Source organism: Gossypium raimondii, chromosome 3 (genome assembly GCF_025698545.1).
Source record: "Gossypium raimondii isolate GPD5lz chromosome 3, ASM2569854v1, whole genome shotgun sequence".
Classification (NCBI taxonomy): Eukaryota; Viridiplantae; Streptophyta; class Magnoliopsida; order Malvales; family Malvaceae; genus Gossypium; species Gossypium raimondii.
The window spans coordinates 54145929-54160827 of NC_068567.1; the positions used below are offsets into that span (position 1 = coordinate 54145929).

The window sequence follows — 14899 nt, forward strand, 5'->3', positions numbered from 1 at the left end:
CATTAAATACACTAAAAATATTAAAATAAATGTTTCCCAACAAATGAGAAAAAAATTCAAAAAATGTACTTAAATAACACTAAGATAAGTGCAACTTAGTAAACAAATACCTCTCAAATAGTAGCAAAATTAATAATAAAGTAAGAGTTATACAATATTCAAACAATAACAACCAAATAGAAACAATATAATAGCAAAATGATAGCAAAAAAATGAAAAAATAGCAGCAATATTTTTTTTCTACAAATTCAACCTGGGCCAAGCCCAGGCCAAAAAAAGCTTACCTGAAGCCCGACTTGTTTAAAAAAAGGGCCTTATTTTTTGTCCAAGCCCATTTTTTAGGCCTTTATTTTTACCCAAACCCTCTCACTTTTCAGAAGGGCTTTCGGGTCGGGATAGATGGCCTAACTCATGGACAACTCTAGGTGTCGTCGATCTGTCAGGTGGCACTGGCCAATTGGGGAGATGTTTTGTCTTAAGCATCGGAGTGGATGGCTCCTAGAAGATAGAGATATAGATGTGACTAACTAGACTGATAGTATATCGAATTAGACCCAAGAATAATAGATCCTGAATCCTTTTATGAATTTAGTCACTTGTGACGTTCAAAGTGTGACATAACTTAATCCTTAGTGGATGACAAGCTATGTATGCATGATTCGTATACTTTGATGTAAGTAAAAGTTTGAGTTCAAATAGATAAGGAACTGAAAGTTGGTGCATTGTGCATACGACTTCTATAGTATGTAGCGTAATTTAAAAAAATGGAATTCATAGCCCGAGATATGGGTAAATGATATCCTGTCATTAGCATTACATGGTTGATGAAAAGTAAACGTGGCCATGGGTCGTTCGTTTTTATGATGAATGAGTTGATTACTATTTGATAGTAATTGACATTTCATGAATATTTAATGATTACCAAAAGATAAAATAGTATCATATTGGGAGAACAGATTTATCTCAAAGAGATTAAGGATATCTTATAAGGGTAATACACTTATGACAAGGTCATTAGACGAGCGCTGATCAAGGTGCTTTTGTAACGGTATGCTAATGGAGAGAGTTCAGTCATTATACTATAGTGGAATGAATTTGTGACTAAATGAGTTTATAATTAATAGGCGAAAAGCTTGAACTTAATTATAAATCATTTGAGCCATAATCGCATATGTCCAATTGATTCTTCCGCTAGCTCGTTGAAACCATAAATGAATTGCATGTTAAATCAAATGGATAGAAATGATAAATTGGAGAAATGAGAAACATTTGGAAATGAATGTAGTTTTCTCCAAAATGAAAATGACATGTAAAAGAATTTATGGTTTTTGAATTAAATGAAGTTCAAAAATGGAAATAAATTATTTGGTTATAGTGAATCCATTGAAGGCAAAAATATTAAATATATTTTTTATAGATTCTTTTACGGTAAAGTCATCATGATTTTAACGAAATTAGAATTGGATTGAGAAAATTATTTTATTGGAAATTTTAATTTATTTAAATTAATGTAAGATGTTTATTTGAGAAATAGAAAAATAAAATATCGATGTTGGATTGAATTATACAGTACTAGGTTAAAATCCAAGAAGTATTTATAATTGGACCCAATATGGGAGAAGCTTAAAAGCCCCTCATGTTTAAAGACAGGGACGACAAACCCTAGTTTGTTTAACTAAGGTTGTCGCCTCACTTACTCCTAGTTAGATTAGGAGTTCATCTTTCTATTAAAATAGACTTCTACAATTTTAACAAAGGTTTTACCTCTTCTTCGTATAAATAGATGACACCGGTAGAGCTAAATATACAACTTTAAGATATGTTATTTTCCCCAAAAATAGTGTGAGTTTATTCTCTAAGTATTTATTCTATTTTCCATAATAACAATTCTGTAGGTTTGATGGGCGTCGAAACCATAAAAAATAATTGCTACAAAAATAATTTTAAATAGTAGTAAAGAGTGGTAGTAGGGTCGAGTCCACAGGGATTGACATTATAATTAATTTTTGCATTTAACTTGTGATCAGAATTTCTGTCATGTCGATAATCGTGGCAATAGTCGTGCCCACAACTCCAAACGGACCTGCTGAAAAATAAACAAATAAATCATAGGAGTTTTGAAATGTTTAGAAATTAAATAAATGAAACAACATAAATAAACAATTAAATAAATTGGGAAATAAATTTAGATTTTGTAAACAGAGATAATAAGCCTTAGCCCTAGACTCGATGGATCCCGGATTTAGAATCGATCCTCGAAAATTAATTTTCTCCTCCAAACAATAAGTTGGTTATAGTAATTAATAATATCCTAACCGCTAATTCTTCCTCTCGTAGCTGGTCCCAATACGACCTACAAACCAACCCTTACAGATTATTCAATAATTTATTAAAAATCGAGCCTCTTTTCCGCATCCATAATCAATGTAAACAATATAGGCAAAAAATAAATAAATACTCAAAATACCTAGTTTGATCAACAAGGGTCATAAAACCAAAACATGTGAATTAAATCATTTCACTAAATTGAGTTTGAACCAAAATTTGCAAGGTATTATTAATTAATCATGCATTAAATTTCTTTTTTCTTAAATGTGGTCAAACTTTTTTACGCGAACTAGGATGACAACCCAAGCACCATACCCCTGTTACTCAGTTCAAACAATCTTTTTTTTTTTTTGGAAGCTCAGTTAGCAGAATGTTTGTAAATTTTCGGTTTGTCACTCGAACCTTTTAATGTGAGATGAGATGACAACCCAAGCACCTCATCCCGGTTACTAAATTCGGTCACTTTTTCGAAACTTTCACTCATAACTTGAGTATTTATTTATTTATTTATTTTTCATTTTATTTATTTATGTACAAGAAAATAATTTTTTTTAAAAACAATCAATTTATATGAAAAATCTAGTTACATATATCAACTTTAAAACACACATGTCGATTAATCTAGATACTTGAACATTTTAATTCAAAAATTACCCAATTGTCCAAATTGACTAAGTAATGAGATTAGAGGCTCAATGTCAAATAAACTATTGAATAAATCTAGCATAAGATTGAACATATGCAAAAGAGAAACATGCAGCAAAAATTGATCAATCATGCATACTTACCATTTCAACCCCCCACTTAATCTATGCTTGCCCTCAAGCATGTTTTATATGCAATAAAGTAGAGTAACCCAAACAACAAGTAAAGACAAAGGTTAAGAATACTCCCCATGTGTTTCTAACGATGTTATCAGCGTTAGGGTTTTTATTTGGGTTAAGGATGTTGAGTTTCGTTTGTAGGGAAATAAATGTCAGCACCTAGCATGGCGTGCCCACACCACCATCAATATCCGGTTTTCAAAAAATTCAAGACCTCCATTATGTTCCTAAAAATATCACATTAACTGGATTAAATAAAAAATTATTTATTTTATTTTCAACCTAAATCCTACTAAAGCTTAAAATTAAATAAATGAAAATAAATTTGGGTTGTCTCCCAAAAAGCGCTATTGTTTAACGTCATTAGCTCGACGACCTGGGAATTTATTCAACCGACTCTTCGAGGAATAATTCCTCAACTATGTGGACTTGAAAATTTTCATAGAAAGGCTTCAACCACTGTCTATTGACCTTGAAATTTTTTCTGGATTCTTCGCTTTTAACCTCAACTACACCATGTGGGAATACGTGAGTAACAACAAAAGTCCCTAACCACTTGGTTCGGAGCTTACCTGCAAAAATTCTTAATGTAGGGTCATAAAGTAATACTTTTTGTCCTACCACAAATTGTTTACGGGTTATCTTTTGATCATGGTATGCCTTGACCTTATCCTTATAAATTTGGGCATTGTCATACGCTTCTCGTCGAATTTCCTCAAGTTCCTCAATATGTAACTTACGATACTTACCTGTAGCTTCCAGCTCCATGTTGCATTGCTTAACTCCCAAAACGCTTTATGTTCTAGTTCTACAGGAAGATGACACGGTTCACCAAAAATTAGTCGATAAGGAGACATGCCTATGGGTCCTTTATAAGCTGTATGATACGCCTACAGTGCATCATTTAGTTGCAAACTCCAATCTTTTCTATCTGGCTTAACGATCTTCTCCAAAATCAACTTGTTTCTCGATTTGACACTTTCGCTTGACCGTTTGATTGAGGGTGGTAAGTCGTAGCGACTGGTTGCACTACCCTATATTTTTTCAAAAGTGTGTCGATCACCTTATTACAAAAATGTGTTCCCCAATCGCTGATCAATGCTCGTGGTGTGCCAAATTTGGAAAAAAATTCAACTCTTTAGAAAATCCACAACCGTTTGGCATCAGCACGACAAGTGGCTTTAGCTTCCACCCATTTTGACACATAGTCAACTACAAGTTAGATACCCCATATATCGATGCCCCATATATATAAAGGTCCCATAAAATCGATGCCCCATATATCAAATATTTCATAGACATGTATAAGAGTTAGATGCATTTTATTTTTCGACTCAAGTTTCTTACCCTTGACACTTTTCGCATGTTTTACAAAACAAATATGCATCACGAAAAATATTTGGCCAATATAGTCCACACTCAAGTACTTTATGCACGGTTCATTTAGGTCCAAAATGTCTACCACATGCGTAAGAATGACAAAAAGATAGAATCGATTTTACCTCAGTTTCTGAAACGCAACGTCGAATTACCTGATCGAAATAGTATTTTCAAAGGTAGGGGTCGTCCCAAATATAGTATCGCGATTCATGTTTGATCTTATCTTTTTCAGATCATGATAAATTAAAAGGGACTATACCTGTAGTAAGGTAATTTTCCATGTCTGCATACCAAGAGAAAATTGTCTGAGTAGCAAATAGACTTTCATCCGAAAAATCGTTTTTAAGCGGTGTGACATCCTTTGATGGAGGTATTTGGCTCAGATGGTCAGGTACCAAATTTTCACATTTTTTCTAATCATTTATTTCGAGATCGAACTCTTGTAAAAGTAATATCCATCTAATAAGCCTCGATTTTACTTCCTTTTTTTGATCAAATATTTAAGAGCTACATGGTCAGAGAAAACAACAATCTTAGTCCCTAATAAATATGAATAGAATTTTTCCAAAGCAAAAACTATAGCTAGAAACTCTTTTTTAGTGGTTGAGTAATTGCTTTGGGTAGCATCCAAGGTCCTAGATGCATAGGAGATAACGTGTGGTTCTTTCTCAATTTTTTGCCTAAGGACTACTCCTACGCTATGGTCACTTCTGTCACATATTATTTCAAAAGGATAGTTCCAATTTGATGGTTGAACGATGGGTGTCGAAATAAGCTTATGTTTGAGCTTGTCAAATACATCCCTGCATGATTGGTTAAACTCGAACTCCTTGTCCTTCTATAAAATATTACAAAGTGGTTGCACAATTTTTGAAAAGTCTTTAATGAACTGTCTATAGAAACCTGCATGACCAAGGAAAGAATGAATCTCCCTCACAGTTGTGGGGTATGGAAGTGGGTTAATAATGTCGATTTTTGTTTTATCAACAGAAATTCCCTCAACAGAGATGATATGACCTAGAACTAATCCTTTAACCACCATAAAATGACATTTCTCATAATTTAAAACAATTTTAAATTCTAGGCATCTTTCCAGAATTTTTGCAAGATTTGACAAACACACCTCAAAAGACTCGCCATACACAGTAGAGTCGTTCATGAATACCTTAATTATTTTCTCGATGTAGTCGAAAAATATAATTACCATCCACCTTTGAAATGTGGCTGATGCGTTGCAAAGTCTGAATGACATCCATCTGTAAGCAAACGTACTGAATAGACACGTAAACGTCGTCTTCTCTTGATCCTCTGGTGCTATTGGAATCTGGAAAAAAACTGAGTAAGCATCAAGAATACAATAATGAGATATCCCAGCTAAACGTTCTAACATCTGGTCAATAAAAGGAAGTGGAAAATTATCATTTTGAGTTAAAAACTTCAACTTCTTGTAATCGATGCAGACTCTCCACCCATTTTAGACCCGGGTGGGAACCATCTCACCTACTGAATTCTCAATTACGGTCACACCAATTTTTTTGGTGCTACATGGACCGGGCTGACCCAATTACTGTCAGAAATGGGCTAGGTCATCCCAACATCAAGTAACTTTTGAACTTCTTTCCTTACCACTTTCATCATGGGCGGATTGAGACACCTTTGAGCCTCTCTTTTGGGAATTGCATTCTCTACAACTTGAATTTTGTGCATGCAAGTCGAGGGACTCAAACCCTTAATGTCGGTTATCATCCACCCGATTACCTCTTTATAATCTCTAAGAACTCGTACCAAGTTTTCCTCTTCTACCTTTGAGAGTTTACTCAAGTTTATTACTGGTAAGGTATTTCTTTCGCTGAGAAAAGCGTACTTCAAATGGTCCAGAAGTGGTTTGAGTTCCAACTTTGGATCCTGCAAAACATATGGTAAAAGCTTAGTTTGTGAATGGGACAATTCAAAAATTTTACTTGAATTTTTCCATAACTGCGGTGTCTCAATAGTTATCCACTTCTCTAGTTCTTCCATGGCATCAAAGTCTAGATTTCTGCAAAGAATAGTTCATAATTCATCCTCTTCATGATATTTTAAATGTAATTCAGTTAAAGGCTTAATTATATCAATATTAGAAACATTAGAAATCATGCTAGGGCGGTTCATGGCCTCATAAACGTTAAATTTCACCACTTCCCCATTAAACTCCATATTGAGTATCCCACTTCGTACATCAATCTTCATTTGTACGGCACTCAAGAATGGCCTCCCAAGAAGTATGTTAGATGAATTGGCTGAGTTGTCATCCTCCATGTCGATAATGTAAAAGTCTGTAAGAAATATTAGTTCGTTTACCTTAATAAGAATGTGTTTCAGCACTCCCTCCGGATGCACTATAAATCTATCTGCAAGCTGAATAATTACACATGTTTCCTTCAAAGGACCTGCGTTAAGTAGTTTATAAGCTGACAAAGGCATAACATTAGTTGATGTGCCTAAGTTACACATTACTTTTTTAATACCGACACTACCTATTTACAATATATGAAAAACATACATTGGTTCTTACATTTGAGTGGTATTTTCCTTTGTGGAACGGCAGAGACATTTTCTCCAACACTTACCTTTTCATTACCCAGGAGCTTCCTCTTACTCGTGCATAATTCTTTTAAGAATTTTGCATATCGTGGAATCTGCTTAATTCCATCAAGAAGAGGTATATTGATTTCTACCTTTCGAAAAGTGTTAAGGGTCTCGTTCTCTTCTCGTTCCTTTTTGAATTGGACAAGTCTTCCAGGAAACGGAGGTGGTACTGCAAATGATTTTTGTGGTGCTAACTCTACTGGAGCCTTTGTGTCAAGTTTCTCCTTATCTCAAGCAACGTCGTGGGCACAACTCGTGCCAGGTACGGGCTCCAAAACCTTCCCACTCCTTAATGTCATAGCACTTACATTGTATCAAGGATTAGGCTCAGTTTGGGACTGTAGCTTACCTTGGGACTCCAAACGACTAACCATGAGCACAAGCTTGCTCACTTGCTCATCTAACTCCTGCAATTGCATGTCAGCCTTTTGCTAAAACTTCTCTATACTATTTGCTAGCCTTTCCACTATGGCTTCTAAAGATGACTTTAAGGGTGGTAATTATTGATTTGGAGGCGGTCTTTGTTGGTAAGGTTGATTGAACCGAAGATTGGACCCATAACTTAGATTTGGGTGATTTTTCACCCCACATTATATGAGTTTGAGTAGGGGTCATATCACCTTTGAGGCGGTCTTGGAAAGTTTTCGACAACATTTGCTTGTTCTGTCAAATCCTCATGTAAAATTGGACATGAATCCATTGGGTAGTCTAGCTTAGCGCAAATTTCACACAACCATACTAGGCCCATTTTATCTGTAAGCAAATTTTATACGTTAGTCAACTTATCAATTTTTTCTTTTAAAGATAGAGAACTTAACCCGTGAACCCGTCTCATAGGTTCTATAACAAGTCGAAATTGTTGAGAGTTAGCAGCCATTGTCAAAATCACCTCTCATGCTTTCTAAAGAGTCATATTAACTAGTACCCTCCAGTTACAGCATCTATCATTTTCATTTCCATTGGGAGAAAAGTCTCATAGAAATACTGCAATAGTGACTATTCAGTTAGTCCATGTTATGGGCAACTTGCACACAACTTTTTGTACCGCTCCCAGAAAGTCTCATTCTGACTGATTCTTACGATGTCCCTCCTTAGTTCAGCCACTCGAGCTATAGGGAAGAACCTGTCAAGAAAAAAATGAGACATGTCAGACCATGTGTTGACAGATCTTAGGGGTAAATAAAATAGCCACTCTCTAGCAGACTCAGCTAATGAGAAAAGAAAAGCACAAAGTTTAATTTGGTCTACGATTATTCCCTGAAGCTTCATGCTTATGCACACCATATTAAATTCTTTAAGATGGGTGTGTGAATTTTCGTCTTGTAGTCCACGAAAGGTGGGTAGTAAATGAATTAAACCCAACTTTAACTTGTATAGCGTACCTCCCGTCGGATAGGTTATACATAAGGGTTGTTGTTCATCCGGTGCCGCTATGAGTTAGCGTATAGTTTGTTCAGCCATCTCATTTGGTTTGTCAAACGAGAAAATTTCCTCGGTGTAAGATATGGTTTCGAATCCTGGATTTGGTTATGTACCATGTCGAATGGTTTCTCTTCGCAGTTGTAGGGCCAACTTCTCAAATTCTGGTTCAAACTCTAGAGTTCCCGTTTCTAATTTGGTCATAAGGTAAACAAACAAAAATTAGAAAATATCTCCCATCCCCGGCAACGGCGCCAAAATTTGATAGACATCGAAACTACCAAAAACAATTCCTACAAAAATAACTCTAAATAGTAATAAAGAGTGGTAGTAGGGTCGAGTCTACAGGGATTGGTATTATAATAAACTTTTGCATTTAACTTGTGATCAAATTTTCTGTCGTCTCGATAATCGTGGCAATAGTTGTGCCCACAATTCTAAATGGACCTACTGAAAAATAAACAAATAAATCATGGGAGTTTTGAAATGTTTAGAAATTAAATAAATGAAACAGCATAAATAAACAATTAAAATAAATTGGAAATAAATTAAATTGGGAAATAAATTTAGATTTTGTAAAGAGAGATAATAAGCCTTAGTCCTAGACTCGGTGGATCCCAGATTTAGAATCAATACTCAAAAATTAATTTTCTCCTCGAAACAATAAGCTGGTTGTAACAGTTAAGAACGTCTTAACCGCCAATTTTTCCTCTCGTAGCTAGTCCCGATAAGACCTGCAAACCAATCCTTATCGATTATCTAATTGAGATACACACGTTCTCGATTCAAGATTCCAGCAGTCTTGCGCTCTAAAGAACCCAGATTTAGAATCAATCCTCAAAAATTAATTTTCTCCTCGAAACAATAAGCTGGTTATAACAGTTAAGAACGTCTTAACCGCCCATTTTTCCTCTCGTAGCTAGTCCCGATAAGACCTGCAAACCAATCCTTATCGATTATCTAATTGAGATACACACGTTCCCGATTTAAGATTCCAGCAGTCTTGCGCTCTAAAGAACCGAACTCGAATTAGCGACCTCAATCGCGTGAGTTGTTTAAACTCAATCACTTCTCCTTTGATTTGTTCTTAGAGATTCAAACAACATGCCGACTCATTTCCTCAACTGTCCGCCAAGCACGACTACAACCCAACGTGTACTTTTTGACTTGAAATCGAGTTAACTTTAATGGATAAGTTGTCAATCTCGATACTTAGGAAAAATGTGAATACCGATTGGAAGGATTTTTAGTACGGATACATATCTCACAATTCTAGACCGGAAAGAATACTGGCCTAAAGCTAAGTTGGTATTTAGTGAAGCATGGATTTAATCATGCTTTGGTTGGCTATGGATTGAATTTGAATGAAAATGATGGAAATTGAGAAGGGAATGGACTTGGAAAGCAATTAGACAAATTTTGTAAAAACTAGGAAATGAAAATGGAATTGTTGTAGCTATTGACGCATGAATTTGGAAAGGAAATAAAATAATTCTTATTTAATCCAAATGAAATCAAGTGTCTAGTGTGTCTCCCAAGCTACATTAAAGCCTTATTTATATGCATATCACTTACTAAATTTGGCTTAATCACCCAATACATAATTAAAATTTCATAAAAAAATTAAAATCCAATTTTTTATAATTTTGGCTTTTACAAAGTCAAAAGAAATCTGATGAGTCCTTGGCTATTTCCACTTTTTTATTCGGCCCCACTTTATTGATTGTGTTGTAAATTGGTCCTTTTCTGCTCGTTTTTAACTCATAGCATACTAATTGCATCACTGACAAGATTAAAACATAAAATTACTAATTCAACTGGGATTAATTCAAGAATTAACCGATTTAAACACAAAAAATCATGCAAATTTAACATGTTATCAATTTCTATTGAGAGAGATATTTCTTTCACACTGAGAGTAAATGAAACTATTTTTTTATATATTTTATTTGAACTGTTCGAGCCCACGCTCGAAGCAGTTACTAGTATAAGAATAGCTAAAAATATCGTTCGGTTGAAAGCCGAGAATGATAAAGATTTATCTAGCCAAAAACACAAGTGCAATTTCGGTAAAGGGTTTATTACTATAAATATCACAAACTGGCTCAGTTTTTAAAATGTTTTATTTTTTGTTGTGAAAGAAAACCATTTTCAAACTGAATTTTTTCCAACAAGTACCTGATACGTATTCCTGCATCGCGACTAACCACCGCTAAAGTTTGTTGTACGACGCATCCCAATCTCTGTATAACTACTCCATAACCATCTGTTTAGCCCACTGTGCTTTCCTGTACGACACTCTGTACTAAAACCAAGGTTGCACATCGACAATGAAGATTGGTATAGGAATGGTGGGCATGTTTTTCAATAGTGGCAGGATGCAGTTACAAATTGTTTTGGCATCAAGTTTGCAATGGTCTTGCGTCATACGTGCAACAATGCATGTTTGAGGCCCTTCAAATTTTTGAATTTCTCACAGTTGCAACCTCTGGATAAATGCAGCTCGTATCCTCCAATTGCACCATTTTGCAAACTTCCAACGCTCCCCAACACATAATGTTGGTGTAGATTTAACGACTTTGTAATCCACCGACACTTTCATACTATATTGCTTGATGACAAATACGTAGTCCTCTTTGTTCGCGAATTATTGGCCTACAAACAACTCTTCCAATTCGGAATCTACCGCCAACTAGTGAGAAGGAATTGTATCTGAGTACTTAGGGAATTCAGGTTCATGCGTCCCATCGGAATCTATATTTAACATGTGGGCCTCAAGGTCATTAAGTATGACAATGCCATGACTCAGGTTCCCTACCGAAGGGTGTGTACATTTTCACCCTCGTCCGCGCCTTCATCGTCAATATCATCCAAAAGCTCATCAAAATCGGGGTCACTAAAATCTTCACCCTCATTATCAGAATGACCATTATTATCGGGTCCTTCACCATCTGCATCAGTATCAATCACCACCGGATGTATTTGCAAATAGGGACTCATATTAGGGTTGTTATACGTAGTCAGACCATGGTGCAGATTTTCAACCCATGAATATGCCCTTCTATAATAAAATTGTTTTTCCCATCCAACATTCAGATCAAAGTCAAACTCATGTATCAATGATCACCTAGCAACAAATACTTTCAGAACCTTCGTACACGGGTCTTGAATTTCATATTGTTGACTTAATGAAGTGGCATTTTAAACGAACTTCACATCCGCTAACTCAGCAAACAACTCAACTGGTTTAACGTTTACATTTCTAGTTGAGCAATAAAGCACGATCATAGTCTCCTCGTCTTTATTATTTACAAGTATCATCTTCTTATATTTGCACGAATTTGATGAAACTGTAAATTTGTAGAATAGTCTAGACATTCTCTTCCCACAATGTCGAGCTATTTTTGCACTAATCTTTTGTTTCTTATCTTCGAATTTTCTGGTGAGATTCAAATATACAATGTAACACCCCAAACTCAGCCTAGACTTTATGGCTGAATCTGGAAATGTTACATAAAATAGTTATGAATTTAACTTTCGCTTTTTGAAAATAATCATGAACCTTTGCTATTTAAAAGCCCATTTTAATTGAAAACGTTTGTCTTATTAATAGTTAAAACCTTTAATTGATTACATTTTTTAAATAAAACGAATAAGTTATAGCGGAAGTGCTTAAGATATTATATTTTGGAATACCGAGTTTGTTTTCTTAAAAACAGTTGATTGTAGAAACATAGTCATTTTTCAATAAATCGTTTATCGAACGTCATGCCAAAACCCAAAATAAAAGTCAAATCCAAAAATATTCTCAAAAGTCCAAAGAGTTCAAAATTTAAAAAATTCTCAAATTGGAATTTTAAATAAGCCAAATTTGTGTAAATAAAGTTTTACGGAAACGTGGACACAACCGAGCTCCCGTCACATCGATCCGCCTAAGTCTGAGGGTTACCTGAAATTCTCAGACAAACAGTGAGTGAGTTTTCTTTTAAAACTCAGTGTGTGACTTATACGTAAACAAAAATTCAGATTTAATCACATGGTAGAAACAGATACAGACATAAATCTCTTACAGAATCAGAATCTTAACAGAGTAGTACAAATGCAGATATGTATAATCCTACCCTCATCCTCTACACACCAGCTCCGACCATCCCAACACACTACGTGGAGTATAAAACCCACCCAGCCCTACACACCGCATAGTGCCCATACGACACTTTTCAGAATAATTGCAGCAATGATGCCAGTATAATGGTGAGGTATCGCTTCACACAGAACACTTCCTCCACATAATACGTGTCCCACCCCATAGTCAGTTATAACAGAAATAACAGATACCAAAATTACATATCATACATGCTCGTATAACAAATGTAGAACATGTTTTATACATAACAGATCATACATATTGAACGTTATTTACGTCTAGTTTCATGCTATTAGATTAACAGATTTCATGCTTAATAGCTTATAAAATCACATACCAACCCCACGAAAGGCTCACAGTCGATCGGGACAACGTGTACGACCCTAGGGAAAATTTCTGAGTTTTGGGCCCACACGGCCGAAATCGCCTTGCCTTTGTGGCCTACACAGCCCAAAATGGCCTAGACTGTGTCTCACACACAACCTGTCACACGGTCGTGTGTCGCACACGGCCTACCACACGGCTTGACACACGATCGTGTGGAGTCGACATGCCCCAATTTCGGCTTTCGTAGTTCGCTGTTTTTCGAGTTTCTTGTTACACACCTAATAATTTCTAGAAACGAAGCCGAACATGAGCAATTCCATACCTAAGTCGCCAATTAACACAACTGATTTCAGTAATGATTCGCACAACTCTAATCTTTAATCACCCACAATCAACTAAAACAACCATTCAAACAAAATTATATCCACGCGCTTACCGACTGAACGAATGCCTACCACGCAAATCTCAAGTCGCTGGAGGGTTGTCCACGGCTTCTTGTACCAATCCTAAAACAAACACATCAAAATCAACACAATACCCACTATACCGATTTAACGCAACCCAATGCCCAACACGACTACAAATAACACATAAAATAAATACTGAACTTGAACATCTTACCCTTAAATTTGCAGTCAAAGAAAATTGAACGGTTATCTTAAGAATTAACAGCAGCCCCACGATTAAAGGAGAAGAAAGACAAAATTTAAGGGACGAAGAACTAACGAAAAGAAAAAGAAATAAACAGAGGCACAAAGCGAAATCAATTAAAAAGGAAATTAGAAATGACTTGGGAATGGCGGCATGGATTTGGGGAGTAATAGAAACAGACGTGGGAAGGACCACCCAAACTTGGAAGCAGTCCCTTTTTCTTTTAGTAAAACAAAGGAAATAATAATAATAACCGTATTATCCCCTTTTTTTTCTATAATAAAACACTTTAATATTAATTCAAATTCAAATCCAACTGCCCACAACCCCCAAATCCCATCTACATCTAACAGATTTTTTTAAAATTAAATTTAACTCAATTTCTATCAGCTGAACAACATAGAACAAAATTCGCAATATATATATATATATCATCTTAAGGATTCAAACACAAGACCTCAAATACACTAACAAAGCACTTAGCCATAGACACCAAAACTTAATTGTAACAAATTTTATCAAATCAAAGATTAAATTTTTGAGACGTTACATACAACCAACTGCTATTTGTAAAATTAACCCCTCGAAATGAACGTATACGAAGAATTTATTATTCTTCTTTTTTTTGGTTTTCTTCCCTTCTACTAAACACAAATCTTCCTTATTTTTTTCTCTCTTAAACCGATACCAAAAACTTCAATAAAAACCAAAACATTCAACACATACAGATTTTTTGGCAGGGGTGGGATTATATATTTTGTGTTGTCGTCGACATTCTGGCGGCACCATTAATAATTTTTTTTTGAATTCTTTTTTTTCCTTTCACAGCTATTTTTTTCTAAAAAATATACAAGTGACACCTGACACACTAGTGGTGCTCATTAAAATTTTTTTCCTGACAACCTGCCACCAGTACTGATTGACATACCGACGACACCAATTAAAAAATTATTTAAAAAAGAAAACACCAACAACACCCATTAAATTTTTCCCTAACAACTTGTCAGCAATGCCGCCTGACACACCAACGGCACCGATTAGAAAAAAAAATTTCCTTTTTTTACTGACAAAAATTTTAAAAAAAAAATGGTCAGTGCTACTTGACTCTCAAGCGGCACCGATTAAAATAATTTCCTTTTTTTTTCTCCACCATAAATACCGCATTTTTATAGCTATTTTGAAAAACACATACGAG

The 14899-nt window shown here is 35.2% G+C and overlaps 1 protein-coding gene across 1 annotated transcript; it reads right to left on the reverse strand.

Annotated features, from left to right (window-relative positions):
- Positions 1-3700: 3700 nt before the first annotated feature.
- Positions 3701-11579, reverse strand: LOC128039982 (uncharacterized). The gene is made up of 8 exons (XM_052628938.1): positions 11412-11579; positions 7510-7567; positions 7075-7329; positions 6657-6961; positions 6291-6437; positions 5737-5856; positions 3902-4042; positions 3701-3724 (listed from the first exon to the last, which is right to left on the reverse strand). The coding sequence occupies exons 1-8, from the start codon at positions 11577-11579 to the stop codon at positions 3701-3703; spliced, it is 1218 nt and encodes a 405-aa protein (XP_052484898.1).
- Positions 11580-14899: the final 3320 nt, after the last annotated feature.